General features: G+C 37.5%; 1 protein-coding gene across 1 annotated transcript in view; it reads right to left on the reverse strand.

Annotated features, from left to right (window-relative positions):
• Positions 1–460: 460 nt before the first annotated feature.
• MOSMO (modulator of smoothened) overlaps positions 461–23,056 on the reverse strand; it is a 77,367-nt gene continuing 54,771 nt past the window's right edge. The window contains exons 2-3 of the mRNA XM_043972708.1: positions 10,284–10,496; positions 461–4,479 (exon numbers count right to left, since the gene is read on the reverse strand). Coding sequence (XP_043828643.1) covers positions 4,295–4,479; positions 10,284–10,496 — 398 coding nt within the window. The 3' untranslated portion in view covers positions 461–4,294. The remainder of the gene's footprint in view (positions 4,480–10,283; positions 10,497–23,056) is intronic.

Genomic DNA, 23,056 nt, shown 5'->3' on the forward strand with positions numbered 1-23,056 from the left:
ATAGACAGGAATAGGCAAAGAAGTTAGAGGAGTATTGAAGGGAGAGTAGAGTCAGGAAGGAGGCAGTGACAAGCAAAATAAACTTCACTGTCAAAGGGTTGCTCATAAAAAGGATTAAAAAGTGAGAAAATGAAAGAAACAGATTAGGATCTGGGCTTAGGGAAGAAATAGGGGATATTATAGATTACTAGTGTTGATTAGAGTCTCTTTCTCCCCTTTTCTCTTTGTAAAGGAAGGTGGGGAGAAAGAGGAAAAAGTGTAAGTCACGATAGAAATACACAGTTAAACATAACAGTGAACACGAATAAAATAAGCTCACAAAATGGAGCAGAATGGATTAGAATGCAGAATGCTAAAATATGTTGTTTAAAAGCAGCACATTTGAAATGTGAAGATTTGGCCAGTTAAAATGAAGAGCTGGAAAATAATTCATTATGCTTTCGGTGAATTTAAATCAATTGAATCAGTTTTAGTTTGTTTAGTAGACAATTTATTTTGATAAACTTGCTCGATAACAAAAATACAAGTGAAGAAAATTATGTTCATTTTATACAGCTTGTTTTATACAATTTGTTTTGAAATTATTAATTGAAAAATGTTATAACCAATTAAAAAAACAATCCTTAATAAAGTTTGGGATAATATACAGACTTTGAGCACAAACTTTAAAATCTCTTGAGGTGATAACAACCATTGAACTCTTTTGTTGGAAATACTATCCATGCAGACATTTTTTTCCTTCATATATTTTTTATTCTTCAACACTTTCCAGAAGGACAGCTTCCTGTTTTAAATTGTTAAGGTATTTTTTTCTTTTCTCTCTATATACACATATACACGTATGTGTGTGTACATTGTATATTTATATATTAACGGGGGAGGGGAAAACCTATGTTCTGGAAAAACAGTTATGATAGTCATAAAAACTTAGGACCAAAGAGTCTTTTTAACAAAGAAAAACAAATGCTACATGTGTTCTTCAGAGGAAGCCCATACCTCAAGATAAAACTGAGATAAAGCTTCCTGAAAGCTAAAGCACATTCACCACTTTTTTCCAGGGCCTTTCTTTCAAATCAGTAGGTTGTAATGCTTGATACCAAGACTTCCATTTAACATAACATACTAAAGAATTTATTCACAGAATGTCAAATAGGGATATCAAACCTTTGGGTAAAAGGGTAAAAATCAATTAGGTGTTTTGGTCATCTAGAATGTAAGATAAGAGCTGTCCTTCAAAAACAAAACAAAACAAAACAGAAAGTAGGTGGAGTCAAAGAAAATTACATAAACACATTAAAAACATAGAACATGGATTACCTTTGGAAAGAACCATACTGAAACAATTGTTTTTAATGAATTAAAGAGTTTAAATGTTTACAGATATTTAGGCGTGTTCAATAGGAACATCCTAGAGTTTAAAACTAATTAAACCTTGTGCAAATAAAACCTATAAATAGTTTTCAGCAGATTTTACAGTGACGCTCTTAGGTATGAAAAAATGTACACGACTTTAAAAACAAAGTAACAGACAAAAGTTTGACAAATGATTGCACCATAAACAGTGTTTTATATACAGTTTACAAGATATGATTTTCTGCTATAAATTAATACTGTACTATATAGTACTTAATATAGTGACCTTATTAAAGGCAACTGCCAATAGTTGTCTATTTTTTCACTTACAGGATTTATAGATTTCTTTATGTAAATGGTTTCATTTCCATGTTTGGACCAGAGTCCAAAGATTTGACTTCACATACTACTAGATGAAGTTGGGGTTGCTTTGCTCCTGGGTTTAATAGCCAGTGGGTCTGGCCAGTGGATGTTTCCAACTCATTGGTCATTCACACACTGGGTATTTTCCAAGATGATGATGAAATTAGAGACATTTTAATGGTTTTGATAACAGATGCTAAACAAAATCCTAAGACTTGTCATCTTATACATGACACCATTGTAAGTGAAGGAAGTAAACAAGTGGGGAAATTCTTAGCAGCTGAGAAACTCTCTCTCCCCATGCCCATGATCCAGTTAAAATATTCTGTGAAACTATTTACAATAAGATTGATCTTTTGGAAGAAGAAAAGCTCTTAGTCATATCATAAATTAATTTGAACCATACTTTGCTAACACTTTATTCAGTGGTATAACGGTTATATCCAAAGCTTCACTTCAAAGTGACCCATTTTATTTGAGGACCAACCAAATCTCAATTGGCATAGCAACCCAGTGATCAAATGTCCAGTAGTATTCTTATAATTGGACAGACATCATAATACTTTAGAAATATATTTTTTTCTTAGAACTTTTGCTAAGGTAATGTCACCTTGGATGTGAAAAAAAATTACTGTATAACATTTGGGGAATACTCCACAGATATAATAATTCAAGAACTCCCAAAACAAAAGTGAGCTGATATACTGGGGTTTATTTTAACACTAAAATGTTTCTTAATTAACAGTGGAGGTATACGAATGGTGGATAGGTATATGTGAACAATGTTAGAGTTTTTCTTTTCTTACCTGGCAAGGGAGCCACCCCTCTATCTTGCAGCCCCCATTTCCACCACAGAATTCCATGTATACTTCAAAATATAATGTGGCTTCCTGGAAAATTGCCCTCTGCAACAATTACTTAGGCATGTAACTTTTCTGACAAGTATATTTGGTTTGCCAGTTCACTGTAAAGAACAAAGACTTGACTCTACTGCCAAAAAATGCCCCGATACAACTACAAAAAGGGGAAAATATCTATAGTGTGTTAATTTGGAGGGGGGAGATGAACTGAGGGAAGTGAGAAAGGAAAGGAATTAGGGGAAAGAGAGAGACAACTATTTGTGTTTTAAGGTTTAGATGAAGTGTCTCTTTTAGGAAGAAACTGAAGTTGTGGGTTTAGACAGCCCTTAAAGTAAATGCACATTTAAAAATGTTAGCTTTTAGCAAACAAGGCATATAAAATAAAAAGGTATTGCTCAGGTTTTTGATGGAGATGAATTAATAATGCTTAGAGGTGGTGGAACAAATATAAATTCATTCTTTTAAATGGAAGTATGAAGTTAGTATTTGTAAATGACCAAAATGCTGCTGTCTATATTCACTAGTGAGCTTTGTTTTTATGTAGAGTCGCTGTGCTTAAACCTAGATCAATGCATTATTAATGTAACAGATAAAGCAAGTAGAAAAGAGACTCTCTGTACAACAGACAACAGTTGATAATAATTTAAATAGTGTCAGATTTCCCAAATTTGGGTTTGAAGTATGACATGACCTTGCCTTCTACCCTCATATACAAATAAATTAACCATACAAAGAATCTTTAGCTTAACTTAAAATTGCACCTAGAAAAGTATGGGATTATTTGTACCTATTACAAAAACCTGTTAAAATCAAGGGCTGCTACAAAGAATGAGGTAAACTGAAGACTCTCTCCACACTGCAGCCTTCAGAGAAATGGCTTTTTTCTATTGAGTTCTAGGTTTGCACACCACAGTGTTTTGCTAGCAAAGCATTCCAAGTTCTCTTCCAGGAACTGTGTAGGTATATATATGTATATAGACATATATACATACATACATATATATATATATATACACACACACACATACACACACTGTATACTGCATCAGCAAAATATATATATATATTATATATATTTATATAAATATAAGGAAGATTCCCCCCATCCCCAAAATAACATAGTCTTAGTATGTTTTCTTGTTGAATTTTTTTTTTTAAACACAGAGAATGGGGAATTTAAGATTTGTTTTTTTTCCAACACATATTTTAGCAAACACATTTTGATCTATTGGCTTCTTGGTGCAGTAATGCAACAGCAATTCATTTGGGGGCCAAAGGCTTATCTTATCACAAGGGAGTTTTGTACACTAATATCTTAGGAAGTGAGGCCAGCCCCACTTGAACTTTTCTTGCAACCATCTGGTCCACCATTAGTTCATAAATACTTAAAAAAAAATGAATCAGACAAAACCGGAACGGTACAGTCACTTAGGGCCAGATGCTTTTCAGTATAAAGCATTCTTCTTCACTAGGTTGCTATCACAGTGCAGACCTGACTGCCTGAGTATGCTCAGGAGATTTAGTCAATGTTGTCTGTATTTGGTTATGGAAAAGGCTCTCCATTTTAATCCAAAGTGCATAGTGAGAATGAGTCAACACATTTCTCTTTTCAGTAACAGATAGCTTCATCTAAGCATCCTCCTGAGAACAGGACTGCTCCTTCGTCCTCCCCACCCGCCATCTTTCCCACAAAAGAAGTCAAGCAGTTTAGACATTCATCAGCCAGGTAAACAAACTTTGCCAGCAAATAGAAGTCCCACTATTGTAAAGAAAATTGATAAGACAAATAGTACATATGAAGACCCAACTACTGTATTGTTGGGCAGTTTATAAGGTTGACCTCCGACTTCATTGATGTAAAATCCTATTGGAAATATTAGGGCAGCCATACAAAAAAGGATCACTGTAAAACAAACCAAAAAAACAGAAATTAGTGACGTGGTTTGGTACTTTAAAAAACAATGACAATCTGGCAAAAAGACATGTATGAAATTTGTTAAGTTTGTTAGAGAGGTGAGGAAATGAGCCAGGGGTATCATTAACATCATCAATAATAAATAAATAAACATCTTGTTAAAAGACAGCTTATTGGGGGCAGCTAGGTGGCCCAGTAGATAGAGCACCAGCCCTGGATTCAGGAATACCTGAGTTCAAATCTTGCCTCAGACATTTGGCACTTACTAGCTGTGTGACCCTGGACAAGTCACTTAACCCCCATTGCCCTTAAAAAAAAAAAAAAAGAAAGAAAAGACAGCTTATCATTACATTACCAGTCCCCTAAACATAACTATAAGGAGTAAAAAGTTTATATAACATGGTAATTGACCTTTGGGTTTTTTTTGGTTTTGGTGAGGCAATTGGGGTTAAGAGACTTGCTCAAGGTCACACAGCCAGTAAGTGTTAAGTGTCTGAGGCAGGCTTTGAACTCAGGTCCTCCTGACTCCCAGGCCAGTGCTCTATCCACTGTACCACCTAGCTGCCCCTGGTAACTGACCTTTTTTTTTTTTTTTTAAAGTGAGGCAATTGGGGTTAAGTGACTTGCCCAGGGTCACACAGCTAGTAAGTGTTAAGTGTCTGAGGCCGGATTTGAACTCAGGTACTCCTGACTCCAGGGCCTGTGCTTTATCCACTGCACCACCTAGCTGCCCCGGTAACTGACCTTTAACACAGTGTAATTCCTGTCTCCAATGTCTAAATTGTAAAAATTTTTTTTGTTATTTTTTTTTTAGTATATTTGCTAAATATTCCTTTGCTCTTTCTATTCCTGACTAATTAACTGGTTAAGATACCAACTTTTTGTTCCTCTCACTGGATGCTCACTTATGGAGCATGGACCTGAAGACAAAGTACAATGTAAAAATTTGGTGTTATTTAATTTATTACACCTTAAAAAGACTATCAGGATCTTTTTTTTTCTTTTTTAGTGAGGCAACTGGGGTTAAGTGACTTGCCCAGGGACACACAGCTAGTTAAGTATTAACTGTCTGAGGCCGGATTTGAACTCAGGTACTCCTGACTCCAGGGCCAGTACTCTATCCACTGTGCCATCTAGCTGCCCCTATCAGGATCTTTTAACACCACCATTTAAATATCAACATTCTGCCAGGGTTTTGTATGGTTGCAGGACATGGAACACTGCAGTCTCTGAAGAAGTGAAAGTAAGAATCACCCCCAAAGGTCAAAGAGGCATATGGTCAATATGAATCGGCTTCAACATAGTATAAACCAGGAAGGATGAAGAAGCAGAACAAAGGTGGAGGGAGAGGGAGAGGGGGAGGAGGAGGAGGAGGAGGAGAAAGAATAAAGGCTGGCTGAGTGGTGAAGGACAGCTTGTGTACTTCACTGGTTCACAGCAGACAGGGAAGGTCCCCAGCATGTTTGTGTGGAAGCTCTGTGGCAAAAATATCAGGTGAGAGATGCATGGGTTGGGCAAACACAGCTAGGTTGCAAATGCATCATTGGAGGGGATACCCATTTGGATAAGATTTCAGATCCACTTGTGTTACTGTATATTTCTTTTATTCTGATTTAAGCCAGATCACTTAAAGACAAAACCCTGCTGTGTTCACACAGATGAAAATACCTGAAGATATTTCACTACACTGACACAGAAAGTGGGAAGGGCAGAGATTCACTACTGCCTACATACCACATGAAAGTTAGCAATTATCTAGAAGATATCTATCTGCATTGTCTAAATAGTTGCTTTTCACTCTAAACACTGTTCTAAAGAAAATAAAATCCCTCTCAAGTTCCTGAGCACAGGTTTATAGGGAAAGGCAGATTTAATTAGACTTTCTTTTGCTTTGACTGTACAAACACAAGTACATATGTTGTGATGAAAAATGCTGGTCCAAACTCTACTGGACAGGCATAAAAAATTCCTATTTCTGGGTCAACAGCTCTTAATCTGATTGTTTTGAAAGGAACTTTACCCCTGGTCAAATTTACTCGTGGTCAAATATTAATTCCATCCTTTGTAGTTTAACTAGTTTGGGATCTAGAAAACATGCTGTCTGCAGTATAGTGTCAAACAAGACACAGATAGCTATAATCACTGCTTGTCAAGAGAAAAAGTATGGCATAGTGGAAAGACATCTGGGCTTGGTGTCAGAGATCTGGATTTGAATACCAGGTCTGATATGATGCCACCTATGTGATTTGGGCCAAGTCATTAAACTCTTTGGGCCTCAGTTTCCTTATCTGTAAAAAGAAAGGGTTGATTTCAATCTCTAATAGAGCTTTCCAGCTCTAATGATTTATAAGCCTTGACAGACAAAAATGATCTTTTTCTGGATGTTAAAATGGTATCCTCTTGGGGCAGCTAGATGGCACAGTGGTTAAAGCACCGGCCCTGGATTCAGGAGTACCTGAGTTCAAATCCGGCCTCAGACACTTGTCACTTACTAGCTGTGTGACCATGGGCAAGTCACTTAACCCCCATTGCCTAAAAAAAAAAAAAGTTATCCTCTTAAGGATGAAATTCTAAATAATAAACATTATAGCACTTTAGGTTGTTTCAGTGGCATGATTTTATATTATTTTGTCTTATAGAAAGACAAATATTTAATTCTGGAAAATTATCATACTCATTGGTATGTAACTGGAGATAGATTATTTCAAATACCCACTAGGGGCAAAGATTTATTATAGTAAGTTTTAATATTCTATGCCATTTCATTATCTAGTCAACAGTAAATAATTTTATATAGAGCTGCTAATGGCCACTTCCCAGACTATTTGGGACAATTTGCTGATGGATCTTGTGACTTAATATGATTTGATAGGAGATCTGGAGCCATAATCTAAGTCTTCAATAACACAAGACAAAACCAGTTCTTTTCAAAATGTCACTTTCTTAGTGCTGAAAAAACTTGTTGCTAATTATCTTAGTATTGTATTTAAAATCAAGTTAATGGAAAACTACTTCGAGGAACTGTAGCTTTTAAAGCTGCTAGTTCTGGCAACTGACATGGAAATGACACTCCTACCTCCTATCCCCAGTGTAAAATGAATATTCACACTTCATAGTGATCAGTGAATATAGTCACATTAAAATAATCTTTAATATTTTATGTGAGTTGAATGTTTTCCAAACTGGCAGGAAAAAGATTAATCATTTTTAAAGGAAGCAGTTTCTAACTCAATCTGATCTTGGTTGACATCCAAAGACTTATATAATCACTACAATTCTTGCTTGGGCTTAAGATAAATTTTGTATGTATGTATGTATGCATGTATGTATGTATTTTTACTAATTACAAGGAACCATTTAAATTTCTTGAGATTTAAAAATAATATTGTGATGATAATAAATCTATTACTTTCTGAAGAATCAGAACAACAAAAAAAGAAACAATCAACTTAGATGTGCTGGTTGATGAAGAGGGAGAAGTTAGACAGGACCAGCAGCATGGCATAATGGAAAGAACACTGGTCTCAGAGCCAAGACCTTTGTTCAAGTCCCAACTTTGTGGTTCTATAACTTATTAGCTTGGAGACTTGGAATCACTTTAACTCCCAAAAATCTAACAGTCTTCCTCTATTTAAAAATGTGCATGACAATACCATTACTCCCTACTAAGAGGAAATTGCTTTGAAAATGGTAAGGCATGGGGGCAGCTAGGTGGCGCAGTGGATAAAGCACTGGCCTTGGATTCAGGAGGACCTGAGTTCAAGTCCAGCCTCAGACACTCAGATACTTGACACTTAACTAGCTGTGTGACCCTGGGAAAGTCACTTGGCCCTCGCTGACCTGCAAAAAAAAAAAAGGAAAAAAAAGAAAATGGTAAGGCATTATGTAAGTATGAGCTGTTATTTTTATTTATAAAGTCTTTCAATAAATATGATCAAAGACATCCCTTTGCTTTCCCTTCTATGTGCAGAGTGGTTTCATCATGAAGTCTCTTCCAAGTTTCTCCACAGAGGAATCCTTCAAACAATGACCTGTTTGATCCATGAACCAATATGACTAATGTTTAAGAAATATTGGTGCCTAAGTAATCTATAAGAAGATCAAGGTAATCTTCAAAGTTGGGATAGAAACACCAGAGGGAACCCATTCCTTCCTATTACTGCCACCCTACAGTAGATGATCTCAGCTGGCTAGAACATTAAGCTTGAGGCTTACTCTACCAAACTTCAAACCTTCTCTACTGTAAGGAAAGTACAAGAAAGAAGTCAAGTTAATCATTGTTCGTAGTTTTGATCACCTGAACTAAATTCTTATGCATTAGTTTAATTGTTTACTCTATTTATATCAATTACTGACATATACATGCAGAGGCCAGATCGTGTGGCAATATTTCAACAAAATCTAGGGACAAATTCTTCCATCTACACTTCCATTTTTGTTCATAAAGAATGAACTTCAAATAGCAAATGTGATTGCTTTTTGCAGCAATTCATAAAGGTTCAAGTCCCCTTTTAAACCTCTCTTCAAAATTCCCTAATTCAGGCATTTTTTTTTCTTTCTTTAAACTACCTCAAGGCTTAGATCTAAGTAATCTAGCTATTCCCATACTGAAAGTGAAAGAAGCTATCGGTTTGTTTTTTAAACAGTTTATGATAGGAATGGACAACTTTTTTCTCTGTTCATAGCGGGGAAAAAGAAAAGTAAAAAAATGACAGGAAAAGGGTGCAGACTAATACTAAAAGACATTCAGATCCCCACAAAGAGGGACCGATAGCTATTTATGGAAAAGCGACTCTACTTTTTGGGTTTTTTGCATGTTGATTTCTTTATGACAGGCCAGATAATATGAAACTGACAGCAAACCCAGCCCATTGGCTAGAGTGTCTCTATTCCCATTTTATAATATTAAGTGACTTTTATTTGCTTGAGATTTGGGTTAGGTCAGTGAAACAGAAGTTCCCCATAGCACATCCATGAAGTAGAAATTACCTCTAGCATTATTATTAGTTATTCCTACAAGTCATTATACATTTTGTACTGCTTTCATATTTCCCTAAAAAGTAAGAAGTAGCAGAATTACAGAATTGACTTTGTTTCTGCATTTTGATCTCTTTTGGTTTAGCTCTGAGTTAAGCCTTCCTATGATTTATTTTATAATTAGGCTCAATTTTCTAAGTCACAAGAGGACATGCAGCACATACATTCATTACATTCTTGAACAATGTTTAAGAACAATGTGTAGAACAGTTGATTCACATTTATTACAAAATCAAACTCAGAGATTTTTCCATGTGCAATAGCTCATAGCAGACATGCAAAACCAATGTTAGCAAAACAAACAAAAATGTAATTTTGTATTTCTGAAACTTTTTCTTTGATTTATTCTTGATGTGAAGACACAATTACCTGTAGGACCAATGGCCACTCTGAGTCAAAAAACTGGACCAACTATGCCACAACAATAGCGTCTGGCATGTACAATCGGGCACTTAATGCCTATGCCAAATACATTTAAGTACTATGATGTTCACTGATGTTCAGGAAGAACTGACTACGTTCCTCTGTTTTTCTTTTTTTCTTCTTTTTTGCATGGGGCAATGAGGGTTAAGTGACTTGCCCAGGGTCACACAGCTAGTAAGTATCAAGTGTCTGAGGCCAGGTTTGAACTCAGGTCCTCCTGAATTAAGGGCTGGTGCTTTACCCACTGCGCCATCTAGCTGTCCCTCCTCTGTTTTTCTTCATTAAAAACACGTCTGCTTTCCTGACAAGTTTGGCAAACATAGATTACTTACTTCCAGTGAATGCTATCCAACGAGCATATTTTGTAGCTTCTCTTCGCCAATGGGAAGCCACCAGCAAGCCACATGTGACAGTCAATGAAATGATTCCCATGATGATGAAAAATAACGTGGTAACCCATTCAGGGGGAAGCCGGGGAGGGATACATGTCCTGTCACGTCCATGGATCGTTTGACACTGCCGTACAAGGCCCACAGTGAGTGCTCCTAGAGAAATGCGAAATGTGGGAAAATGTTTATGTGAATGTTGAGATTCTTTCTTCCTCCTCCCCCCTCTAAAACAAACTGAACTGTTAAGTCACTGGGTTAAAGCAACTCTGCTCCACGTAGTAAACTCTAAATTTGAGAAACACTGGGAATGAGGTCAATCTAGAGCATTTAATTCCATCGAGGCCCTGGAAAGCTACAGGAGAAGTCTGTTTAACACATACAATATTAAAGATACACAAACACACACACACACACACAGAGGCAGCAGGAACCATTGTGTTCTTAAAAACCCCACTGTGTACTGCCTTTTTGGGTCACTGGAAATAACATTTTCTAGGAAAACTCTATGGACAAAATCGAATATCTTTGAACTTTCCTAATCATCATATAGTGCAAGTTCTACAAAGGACTAAGCATTGAAAAATTACCTTGTCAAAGTTAAATAGACTAAGACACTACATAAACTTCCCCACTAAGCCCTTGAAAATACACTAGAAAAGACTGTTTCCCACTCAGTAAGTTCAGCAATTTTAGAACATAATGTCATGGGGTACAGTCCCCCATAACAATAATAAAAATACTATATACACAATTTGAAACAGTTACTAGCATGACTTGTCAGAAAATCACTATAGCACAAGCAACCAAAGATATATGGAGAAAATATATCAATTAGTGGTTGTTTCCTTTTTAGCATTAAAATAGCTTCACACACCAACGCTATGGATTCAACAAAGATTTATTAAGTGTCTACAATATGTAAGATGCTGAAGGTGATAAAAAATAAGAGAATTTTAATATAAAATAGTTTTTAAACTCTAGTAGGTAAAGAGGATATGAATAAACTAAGGCCATCACTACAATACAAAACAAAATATAAGTATATGAGAGGCACAAGGTGCTCTCAGCAGTAAACAGCATCAAGGAAGAGTTTCATGGAGGAGGTAGCATTTGAATTGGGTTTTTAAGTGCAGATAGACAAAAAATTCCATTCTATACCCACAAAAGAGGGAAAACTTTGGAATTGTTCATGGAATGTAAGTAGTTCAATTTGGCTAGACCAAAGCTTCTTAAACTGTGGGTTGCAATCCCATATGGGGATTCATAACTGAATGTGGGGGTTGCAAAACATTTGGCAGTAAATGTTTGATTTGAATACCTATTTATATGCCTATATACCGAGGACCATGTAAAAATTTCTCTGATGAAAAGGGGTCGCGAGTGTAAAAAGTTTAAGAAGCCCTGGGCTAGATCACGGAATGCATAGGAAAGAAAACATAAAGAGGTAAGGCAAGGCAGGCTACAGCCAAAAGAGTAGAGGGTCTTGATTACAAGAATAATGTTTGGACTATATTATTAAAGAATCATCAAGGATTTCTGATAAATTGTGATTAGATCTATGCATTACTGAAGGTTAATACAGCAAAAGTGTGAAGGAGGAGTGGAGAAGAATGAGTTAGAAAAAAAGACTGAAATTGTGATAAACTTAGCTCTTCTCAGCAATACAATGATCCAAGATAATGCCAAGACTCATGATGGAAAATGTTGTCCATGTCCAGAAAAAGAACTATGGAGTCTGAATAAACATTGAAGCATACTATTTTCACTTTTGTTGTTTTTTGTTGTTTCTTCTTTCTTGTGGTTTTTGCCTTTTGTTCTGTTTTTTTTTTTTCTTACAACATGACTAATGTGGAAATATGTTTAATATGAGTGGAATGTATAATCTTTATCAGACTGCTTGCTGGCCTTGGAGGGGGGAAAGAAGAGAGTGAGGGAAAACATTTTGGAACTCAAAATCTTACAAAAATGAATGTTGAAAACTATCTTTACATGTAATTGGAAAAAATACTATTAAAAAGTTTGATTAGAAGAATATTTCAATAGTTAAGGTGAGATTTAATGAGAGCCTTGGCTAGACTGGTAGCAGTGGGAATGAAAAAAGAGATTCTCTATACTAGAGTTCATGGAAGCAGAACCAAAAGGAATTGGTTAAGGAATGGGGAAGATGAGTCAAAGATGACTCACTTTGAGCTTCAAGTGACTGGGAGAGTGGCAATGCCATTGATAAAAAGAGAAACTACAAAGATCAGGTTTGAAGAAAAGATGAGTACAGTTTAAGAATTTGAGAGAGAATTCACTCACAGAATCTCAGACTCAGGCTAGAGGTTCTGCATTCATTAAAGACAACAACAACAAACCCTTCATTCACCAATAAGTACTGTGGGAGAAAGCTTTACTCCTATACAAAGAACAGCTGCAACAAAAGTTAACTAGAAGAAAAGAAATGCCTGAGGACATATCTCAAAACAATAGATTCCTGTACTTTTTGCCCTTGGTTATATTTTCACCAGAAAGTTTTCTTTCTAGAAAAGAACCCCTGACTTAAGACCACGATTTTTGTTTGTCCTATTTATATTTTTACTCAATAGGATAGAGACACCTGCCACTAACAAGTGACTTCTTTAAGAACAAAATGTGTGTATTCAGTGCTCCTGATATGTGATGGGTTGGCTGTGAAGGAGGAGGTTGTGACAGTAGTCTGGGTGTTTTAGCACCTTGGTTGTGCTAGTGAAGTATTTTTAGAAACAAGAATGAAATTGAGAGTAAATGAAGTAAGAAGTAGGTTATACTCTCAAATGGTGCCAGAATCTTGGAGTTGTTTTTAAAGTGCTAACTACATATGACCCTAGCTCTTTAATTACAGTTATCAGAGAAGGTAGAGGGAAATTAAATTCAGACAAGCTGTGTTTTTATCCTCTGTTACAGCACTAAAATAATCCCACTCATGGGTCTAAATGAAGATCTTTGCACAGAAGATAAGGTAAATGTAGGATTTTTTTTTTTTGAGCTAGGACTAAGGTACACACTAGAGGGACAAAATGTAAGCAGACTTCCACAGTGTTATGGGCCCAGGGCACCCCAGAAGTTCTCTGGGGGCACATCAAAGAACCTTCTCCTTGAGAAACTAAACCAGAGGACAGACACACCTAGAGAGATAACCAGGTCAGACTGAGCTAGGTCCGAGACCCTAACCCTTAATTCTAGTCTCCCTCAACCCTGGGGCGATAAAATTAGGTGTGGCTGCTTCCTTTGTGTCCTGAGATGGCTTGAGAGATCTGCAGCCACCACCAGTGGGGGATGGTCCTCCCTCACTAAAGGAACTTTCCAGTCAGATGGTCAACCCCATCAGTCCTCCATAAAAGTACCTGCCAGTCTCCTGCTCTAGGAGATTGGTATCTCAGAGCCACTCTCTCTGTGCCATGCCTTTCTCCCCATGAGAAGTCCAAGGACTTCTTTCATGGTTTCCCTTCCCTTCCTCAGCCCCGAAATAAACTACTATCTTATTCTAATTGCTTTTGTGTGCAAGAGGGTGTAATTCTAATTAATTCCTAAGGATCCCAAACCCCTACCCCTTACCCCATTTCCCCCATAACAACAGTAACATTATGCCTACCTCTAGCCATGGCTTGTACATGGCAAATTGAAATACTAAGTTAAATTTTCTTGGACCTTTAATACCAAACTTTAAAGTCTTGTGATAACTGTTTGAAACAAACTGGAAAATCAGAGGAAAAAAAGGTAACAGTGAATTAAAAAAAACCCACACCAATGAAGCTGTTCTTAAATTATTCCCCTGCCACTGCCCCCCAAACATTTTCTTGCCATGAAGGGCAGGGCCTCCTACAAAACTGTTAACTTATGATGAACCATTTTCTTGTACTTTTTGAAAATAAAGAAGGAATTCACAGCAGTACCCAAGAGCTCAGAACAGGAAACTACTCCTGACCATTGAGTAAAGGAAGGCCTCAAACAACAAGTTAAGCTCTGTAGTTACTGTTCCATATATGAAAGCAGATTGTTCTATGAAAGGCTGTGAAAAAAGGCCTGAGAAAGGATCCTTACAAAGTATAATCTTAAAAAAAAGCATAATTGTCCCCCTTAACCCAACCCCAAAACATAACACTAAAGTCTAGTCTGATGAATTCTGATTATAGCCCTTTTGATTACTTAGTCAAAAGGGCTTTATGCTATAAAAGACTGCTTATGTATAACTCCCAAGTTAGATACTATAGAAAGCAGCCACAAAGAAGAAAGAATACAACTGAAACATCAGAAATTCTCAGGAGGAAAAAAAACAATCTAAGAAAAGTTGGCAGCAAAGTCCATGGCCTCAAAAGTTTATACACGAATGCTCAGAGTTTAGGTAAAAATAACAGGAACTAGAGGTTCTAACACAAGGAGGCAAATTTGACCTAACAGTTTTCACTGAGCCTTGGTGCGATGAAACCCATGACTAGGCCATGGTTCTGGATGGGTATATCTTATTCAAAAGAAATAGGCTAGGAGGGGGCAGGTAGGTGGTTGCAGTGGATAGAAGCACCGGCCCTGGAGTCAGTGAGTACCTGAGTTCAAATCTGACCTCAGACACTTAACTCTTACTAGCTGTGTGACCCTGGGCAAGTCACTTAACCCCAATTGCCTCACTAAAAAAAAAAGTAAAATAAAGAAATAGGCTAGGTAAAAGGGGAGTGGGAGATACAGTATATTGGGGCAGCTAGGTGGTGCAGTGGATAAAGCACTGGCCCTGGATTCAGGAGGACCTGAGTTCAGATCTGGCCTCAGACACTTGACACTTACTAGCTGTGTGACTCTGGGCAAGTCACTTATTGCCCCCACCTCCCCACAAAAAAAAAAAAAAGTATATTTATGTAAAGAAATTCAGGAGCCAGGGAGGCTAAGGATGACAGAGTACTTGAAGGTGAAACAGAAGTGATTTTGTTATTGGAATATATTATCTACCACCTGGGCAGAAAGCATTTTGAAATAGGAGAGGAATTTGGGAAACGGATCACAAGCCTGGCTTAGAGGTGTGATACAGGAGTGACAGGGGTCTTCAATTATTCATAAATGTTCTGGAACTTTCTCTGTGCCAAAAGCACAGTTGCTAATAGCTTCTTGATTTACCTTAGTAATAATTTTGTCCTTCAGAAGGTAGAGGAATCAACAAAGAGAAAATCTATTTTGGGTCTATTTCTTATTAACAAGGAAGAACTGGCTTGTGGAGTGGAAATGATGAGAATTCTGGGGAAGTGATCGCTCCATTCTAGAATTTGCAATAGAGAAGGCAGGAAAATCTTGGCATAATCTGACATTCATTTGGGATTCTGAGAAAATCAACTTTAAAGGGTTCAGAGGAAAAACAGGTAACATTCTATGAAGAGGGATGAGAGATGCTCAAGAATGACATTCTAAAGATACAAAGAGAAACAATTTCACTGGGGAGGAAAAATGGGATTTGTCTAAAGAGACACCAACCAATTCAAATTTTAAAAAGAAGCGAGGCCAGGTAACAGAACGAATGAATGGAAAGAGTGTGGCCTGGTCTTTTAAAAATAGTATTAAATATGTTAAATAAGGATGGTAAGAGAAAGTGAGGGCAAAAAAAAGGGCTTTTAAGAAAAAGTGATATTGGGAGAAAAAGGAGAAAAAGGAGGATCAAAGAAGGAACAAGAACTTTGAGGTAGATGTAAACAATGATAACTGATAAGACAGAGAAGAAGGCAGAATTGTTCAGTATTTATTTTGTTTCTGTATTCTCTGCAAGGAATGACTTTTACATTGGAAATTATGGAACAGTGGGGTCAGCTAGGTGATGCAGTGGATAAACCACCAGCCCTGGATTCAGGAGGACCTGAGTTCATATGTGGTCTCAGACACTTGACACTTACTAGCTGTGTGACCCCGGGCAAGTCACTTAACCCTCATTTCCCCAGGGGGAAAAAAACCCCAAACAAACAAAAAAAGGAAATTATGGAACAGAAATGACTAACAGAAGTTGATACCAAAGTAAGAAGATAATAAGAAAACACCTAGCTCCCCTTGATGAATTTAAGTTGTGAGGCCCAGATGAACTATATTCTTGACCCTTGAGAGAACTGGAAGATGTGACTGCTGAGCTAATATCAGTGATATTTACAAAGTTGTAGAAAACAGAAGAGGTACCACAAGAGTGTCTTGATTATCAGAAAAGAAAAGTGAACGGTCTGAAAGCTACAGGCTAGTGAGGTTGATTCCTGGGAAAATTATGTAATGGATTTTTAAAGAGATGGTCAGGGAACATCTAGATAGAGAAGTGATTACCAAGGGTCAGCATGGCTTCTTCAAGAATAGGTCATGTTGGGGCAGCTAGGTGGCGCAGTGGATAAAGCAATGGCCCTGGATTCAGAAGGACCTGAGTTCAAATCCAGCCTCAGACCCTTGACACTTACTAGCTGTGTGACCCTGGGCAAGTCACTTAACCCTCACGGCCCCACAAAAACAAAAAAACAAAAAAAAAAAAAGAAAGAAAGAAAGAAAAAGAATAGGTCATGTTAAACTAATCTCATTTCTTTTTTTGGACAAGATTACTGTACTAGTAGAAAATTATAATTACTGTGCTAGTAGATAATCAAGATGTCAGCAAAGCTTTTGTTCAGTCTCTCATCTAATTCTTGTGAAGAAGATGGAGAGATATGGAGAATAATACAATGGGATGGATTCAGGACTGGCTGGATGTCAGGACCCAAAGAGCAGTTGTTAATGATTCAATGTTAATGTGGCAGGTTTCCAGTGGAGTACCCCAGGGATCTGTGCTTGGCCCTGTCTGTTTAACATTTTTTTATCAAAACTTAGATAAAGGCAAAGATGTATTCTTATCAATTTATAGATGACACAAAGCTGGAAGTTAGCTGGATGACAGGATCAAAAGATAGCTTACTGCCCCAGGAGATGGGGGTAGGGGGAGAGAAAAGGAGGGATAGAATCTGCATCTCAAAACTTTAAATAAAAATATTTATTTATTTATTTATTTATTTTTTTTTTTTTGCGGGGCAATGGGGGTTAAGTGACTTGCCCACGGTCACACAGCCAGTAAGTGTCAAGTGTCTGAGGCCGGATTTGAACTCAGGAACTCCTGAATCCAGGGCTGGTGCTTTATCCACTGCGCCACCTAGCCGCCCCCAAAATATTTATTTTTTAAAAAAAGAGGCTAGAGGGGCAGCTAGGTGGCGCAGTGGATAAAGCACCAGGCCTGGATTCAGGAGGACCTGAGTTCAAATCCGGCCTCAGACACTTGACACTTACTAGCTGTGTGACCCTGGGCAAGTCACTTATCCACCCATTGCCCTGCAAAACAACAAAAAAACAAAAACAACAACAAAAAAAAGAGGCTAGGCTAGAGCTTTGGACTAAAATTCAATAAGGATAAATGCAAAGTCTCGCATGGATTAAAAGAAAATTCACAAAGATGGAGAAGGCATAGCAAGTAGCTGATTTTGAATAAATGTGGAAATTTTAGTGGGTTCCAAGCTTAATCTGGCCACAAAATGTGATATGACAACCAAAAAAAAGAAGCTTGTGTTGTATGAAGAGAGACATAGCTTCCAGAACACAGAGGTGCTAGTTTTGCTGTATTCTGCCCTTGTCAGACATCATCTAGACTACTGTATTCAGTTATGGGTGCCATAGTTTAAAGAATTGATAAGCTAGGGAGTGTCCACAAGAGGGGCAATGAGGATCATGAGGGCCTTGAATCCATGTGAGGAATACTGCTTGAAGGAACGATACATGCTTAGTCTGGAGAATTTAACCTGACAGGAAAAAAAGGTTCACTTGTAGTTGCCTACAGATAGAAAACTTTCCTAGATTTCATTTTGAAGATTTTTCCATAAAGTAACTCATTCTATACGTCAGAATTCAAATATACACTCTATAACATTTCTAAAACATTTCTGAATGTATATAGTATTACATAACATTGTTCCTTTTCCCCAATGCATATTTATTGCTCTAGTCTACTAAATTCATCCTTCTGTGTGTAGAGTTAAAGCCTCTGAAGACTGATTTACTTCAACTATCTTTTCTGGCTAGAACTCAAACTAGTATAAAGCACTACTTATACACTTAGAAAAAAAGCTATTAATAAAAATTATAGGCAAACTAAGTGATAGAATATTTCTCAATTACAGAGGTTTTTTTTTTGGGGGGGGCAATGAGGGTTAAGTGACTTGCCCAGGGTCACACAGCTAGTAAATGTCAAGTGTCTGAGGCAGCATTTGAACTCAGGTCATCCTGAATCCAGGGCTGGTGCTTTATTCACTGTGCCACCTAGCTGCCCCTAAGTGATATAATCTTAACAAGTGTTTGTCTTTAATGGAACAACAGTGCCTCTGTGTGTACTGAAACTGGTTACCAATGGTCAAGATAAAACATTCAACACCAGCATTTTGAAGGAAAGGGACCTATAATGTTAATTAGTAATAAGAAATGTAAAGTATCTAGTAAAAATGAATCTCTGAGTATTTACTCATTGTTATTATGTACTGTTCCACAAATCAGAATGACATATTTAGTAAAAATCTACCAATTTCAATAAAAAAGAACCTATTAAGACACACTGTATGTCTGGTGAAAGCAGATGTTTGTGAACATTATTATTTATTTCATGGGTGTTGTCCTGGAGTAACTCAATTTGTAACTTGGAATCATAGAGCTGGATGAGATCTTAGAGATAACTAAATCCAAGTCCCTCATTTTACAGGTTAGGAAATTAAAGGCCAAAGATGTGAGTGCAGAGCTGGGAAGTGTTAAACTTGTATTACAGTGTGCTTTTTATTACTACACGCTATTACCTCCTTGGGACCTAATAATTACAGTCATATAATTGTTCCATAAAGTACATGAAACACACCAGGTTTTTTTAATGCATATTATAAACAGTAGGTATTCAATAAAACTTGCTGAATTGAATGGAATATTTGAGTATCCTGTCATTTTTCTCATACTGTTAGCTCAAGGAATTTTTATCTGTCTGCAGACTTAACTCCATCTTACTCAGAACAATTAACCATGACTTTCTCTTTCTCTGAATTTGCTGCATATAGCCTGCGTCACACAATCTTGTACTGGATACACTCTGTTTTGTTTTATATAATCTTCTCTAGTTATTCCATGCTTATGAGGCTTTTTTAACACCTTAACTAGATTGTAAACACCTGAATGGAATGAATCATCCATCTTCTACTTCTTTTGTAAACCCCAACCTCTAATAATTTACCACAGCAATGGACCCATGGGAAGCACTTAAATTCTTAGTGAACCAAAGTGAATTGAAACAAGCTAAATTTAAAATCATCCTGCATTAAATGGGCTCTCCTGTAGAACATCCCTTATTCTGCATGGTTCCCTGCAGCATACTAATTAAACACAAACTTAGTCATTCATTAATGTTACATCCAACAAGCTTTATGAGCCACTTGAAGTGGCCTACAATTCCAAATCCCCTTAAACCCAATCTGTCTGTATCCTGCAGTTGTTTCCTAGGTAACCAACCCTGCCAAAGAAAAGAGCTGTATGTAGTATTGGAAACCAAACCCTAGAGCACCACCCCTTTCTTCCTTCTCTTGGAATCTCACCTGTATGAAACAATATGCAAAAGAAAAAAAAAAAACCAAGTAGTGATTCTAGGCATGGATTCCTACCTATTGCCTCTTCATTAGAGAAGCATTATGATACAGACTATGCAGAGGTCTTGAGACAGCTTAAACTGTCATACATGAAACATATATATATTCCATACTTAAAATAATTAGTAGCCATGTCAGGCCATACCAAAAGTGAGCAACAGAATAATGGAGATTCAGAAAGAAAAAAATATTTATCTTTAAAGAAAGGCACATAAGGGGGGGCAGCTAGGTGGCGCAGTGGATAGAGCACTGGCCCTGGAGTCAGGAGGACCTGAGTTCAAATCCGGCCTCAGACACTTGACACTTACTAGCTGTGTGACCCTGGGCAAGTCACTTAAGGTTGTAAAAGATAAAACATACCTAGTTAGTTTCCCTGTACTAGCAATGCTGGTGAATTTTCTAAAATCTAATGTCTATAAATGAAGTTTCTAAACTATCAGTGTATTCATCTTTTCCATTCTATTCCTGTCATCATAATCCCTTGTCTACATCCCATACACACACCTAAATAAACAGAGAGGGCCTTTCAAATGAGAGGAGTTGGTTGGCTGCCAAGGTTCTATGATTCAGAGATCTCTCTCTAAAGAACGTTCCCTTGCTCAAAGATATGCCCTCTGTCTATGTATACTCTTTCCCATGTAGGAATGTAAATGGTTTAACCTTATTGAATCCTTTATGATTTTTTCTCCTATTTACCTTTTTATGCTTCACTTGAGTTTTGTATTGAAAGTAAAATTTTCTATTTGCCTCTGGTCTTTCCATCAGGAATGCTTGAGGGGCAGCTAGGTGGTGCAGTGGATAAAGCACCAGCCCTGGATTCAGGAGGACCCAAGTTCAAATCTGATCTCAGGACACTTGACACTTACCTAGCTGTATGACCTTGGGCAAGTCACTTAACCCTCACTGCCCCGGGGGGGGGGGGGGAGAAAGAAGGGAGGACAGACGGGGGAGGGGGCAGTCAGAAGGAATGCTTGAAAGTCCCTCCCCCCCCTCCCATAGTGAATATCCATTTTCACGCTGAAGGATTACACCAAGTTTTATTGGGTGATTGTCTTGGTTGTAATCCTAGCTCTTTTGCCCTCCAGATATCATATTCAATCCTTCCAGTTCTTTAATGTAGAAAACTGCCAATCTTGTGTTATCCTGACTGAAGTCCTACAATATTTGAGTGTTTCTTTTTGGCTGCTTGCAGTATTTTTTCCTTGAATTGGGAGCTCTAAAATTTGGCTACAATATTCTTGGGAGTTTTTATTTTGGGATCTCTTTCAGGTACTGAGTTGCGATTCTTTCAGTTTCTATTTTATCCTCTGATTCTAGGATATCAGGGCAGTTTTCCTTGATAATTTCTTGAAAGATGATGTCTAGCCTCTTTTTTTTTATCATAACTTTCAGGTAGTCCAATAATTCTTAAATTATCTCTCCTCAATCTATTTTCCAGGTCATTTGTTTTTTCCAATGAAATATTTTACATTTTCTTCTATTTTTTCATTCTTTTGATTTTATTTTATTGCTTCTTGATGCCTCACGAAGTCATTAGTTTCCACTTGCCCAATTCTAATTTTTAAGGAATTATTTCCTTCAGTGATCTTTTGTACCTCTTCTATTTGGCCAATTCTACTTTTTAAGGAGTTGTTCTCTTCAATGAATTTTTTTATATCTTTTCCCATATGGCCAATTCTGCTTTTCAAAGCATTCTTCTCTTCATCGGATTTGTGTGCCTCTTTTATCATTTGGTCTATTCCGTTTTTTAAGGTCTTATTTTCTTCAGTATTTTTTTGTGTCTCCTTTACCAAGCTATTAACTTTTTTCATTTTTTCTTACATCACTTTCATTTCTCTTCCCAATTTTTCCTCTACCTCTCTTACTTAATTTTTAAAATTCTTTTTGAGCTCTTCCATGGCCTGAGACCAATCCATATTTTTCTTTGAGGTTTTGGATGTAGCAGTTTTGACTTTGATGTATTTTGAGTTTGTGTTTTGATCTTCCCTGTCTTCACAGTAACTTTCTATGGTCAGGATCTTTTTCTGCTGTTTGCTCATTTTTCTAGCCTATTTCTTGACTTTTTTTGGGCAGGGCAATGAGGGTTAAGTGACTTGCCCAGGGTCACACAACTAGTGAGTGTCAAATGTCTGAGGCCAAATTTGAACTTAGGTCCTTCTGAATCTAGGGCTGGTGCTTTATCCACTGTTCCACCTAGCTGCCCCTAGTTCTTGACTTTTAACTCTGCTAAAGTAGGGGTCTGCTTATGCAGTCGAAGAGGCACTGACCCAAGCTTCAGGTTTTTTGTGCAGCTATTTTTGGAGGTGATTCTGGGGGCCTATATGTTTTTGGTTCTTCCAGGATGGTATGATCTAGGAGAGGTATGTCTACTACTCTCCTGGCTTGTACTCTACTTTCCTGGTTGTTGTTGTTGTTTTGGCTTGTATTCTGGTCTGTGACCACAAGCATTCTTTTCCACCCTGAAATTGTGATCAGGGTCCCAGCTTCCCTGTGGCTGCAAGCTCTAGTGTGCTAGTATTACTCTCACCCTGGGACTGAGATCTAGGACTGCAACCCGGATCCAAGTATGGGCAAAGCAACAGAGTTTTAACCCTGGTGCCAGAAAAGGGGCCCCCATACTCTCTTGATCAGTTGTCTGACTCCCTTGCCATCTGTTGCCATAGAGATCTGAAACTGCCACTGTTGCCACTGATTCAGTCACCCCCAAGCTCTATTGCTGGTTTGTTGAGGTTTGGCCTGCACTGGACTATGTTCCACTTTCACCCTGGCGTAACAGACCTTTCTTGTCAACCTTCTAAGTTGTCTTGAGCTGAAAATTTTCTTCACCCCATCCTTTTTGTGGGTTCTACTGCTCCAGAATTTGTTTTAAGGCATTAAAGTTTTTGGGAAGGGTTTTGGGGAGAGCTCCAGGATATTCCGGAGTTTTTCCTCTGTCTTGCCTCTGCCCCTCTAAACAAAAACAATTCTACAAAAAACTTGGTGTGAGATCCAATTGGGTCACATTATCTAAAGGGCATTTATAAACAAAACAGGAGGTCAACACGTAATGCAACA

This window comes from Dromiciops gliroides, chromosome 1 (assembly GCF_019393635.1).
Source record: "Dromiciops gliroides isolate mDroGli1 chromosome 1, mDroGli1.pri, whole genome shotgun sequence".
Lineage (NCBI taxonomy): Eukaryota > Metazoa > Chordata > Mammalia > Microbiotheria > Microbiotheriidae > Dromiciops > Dromiciops gliroides.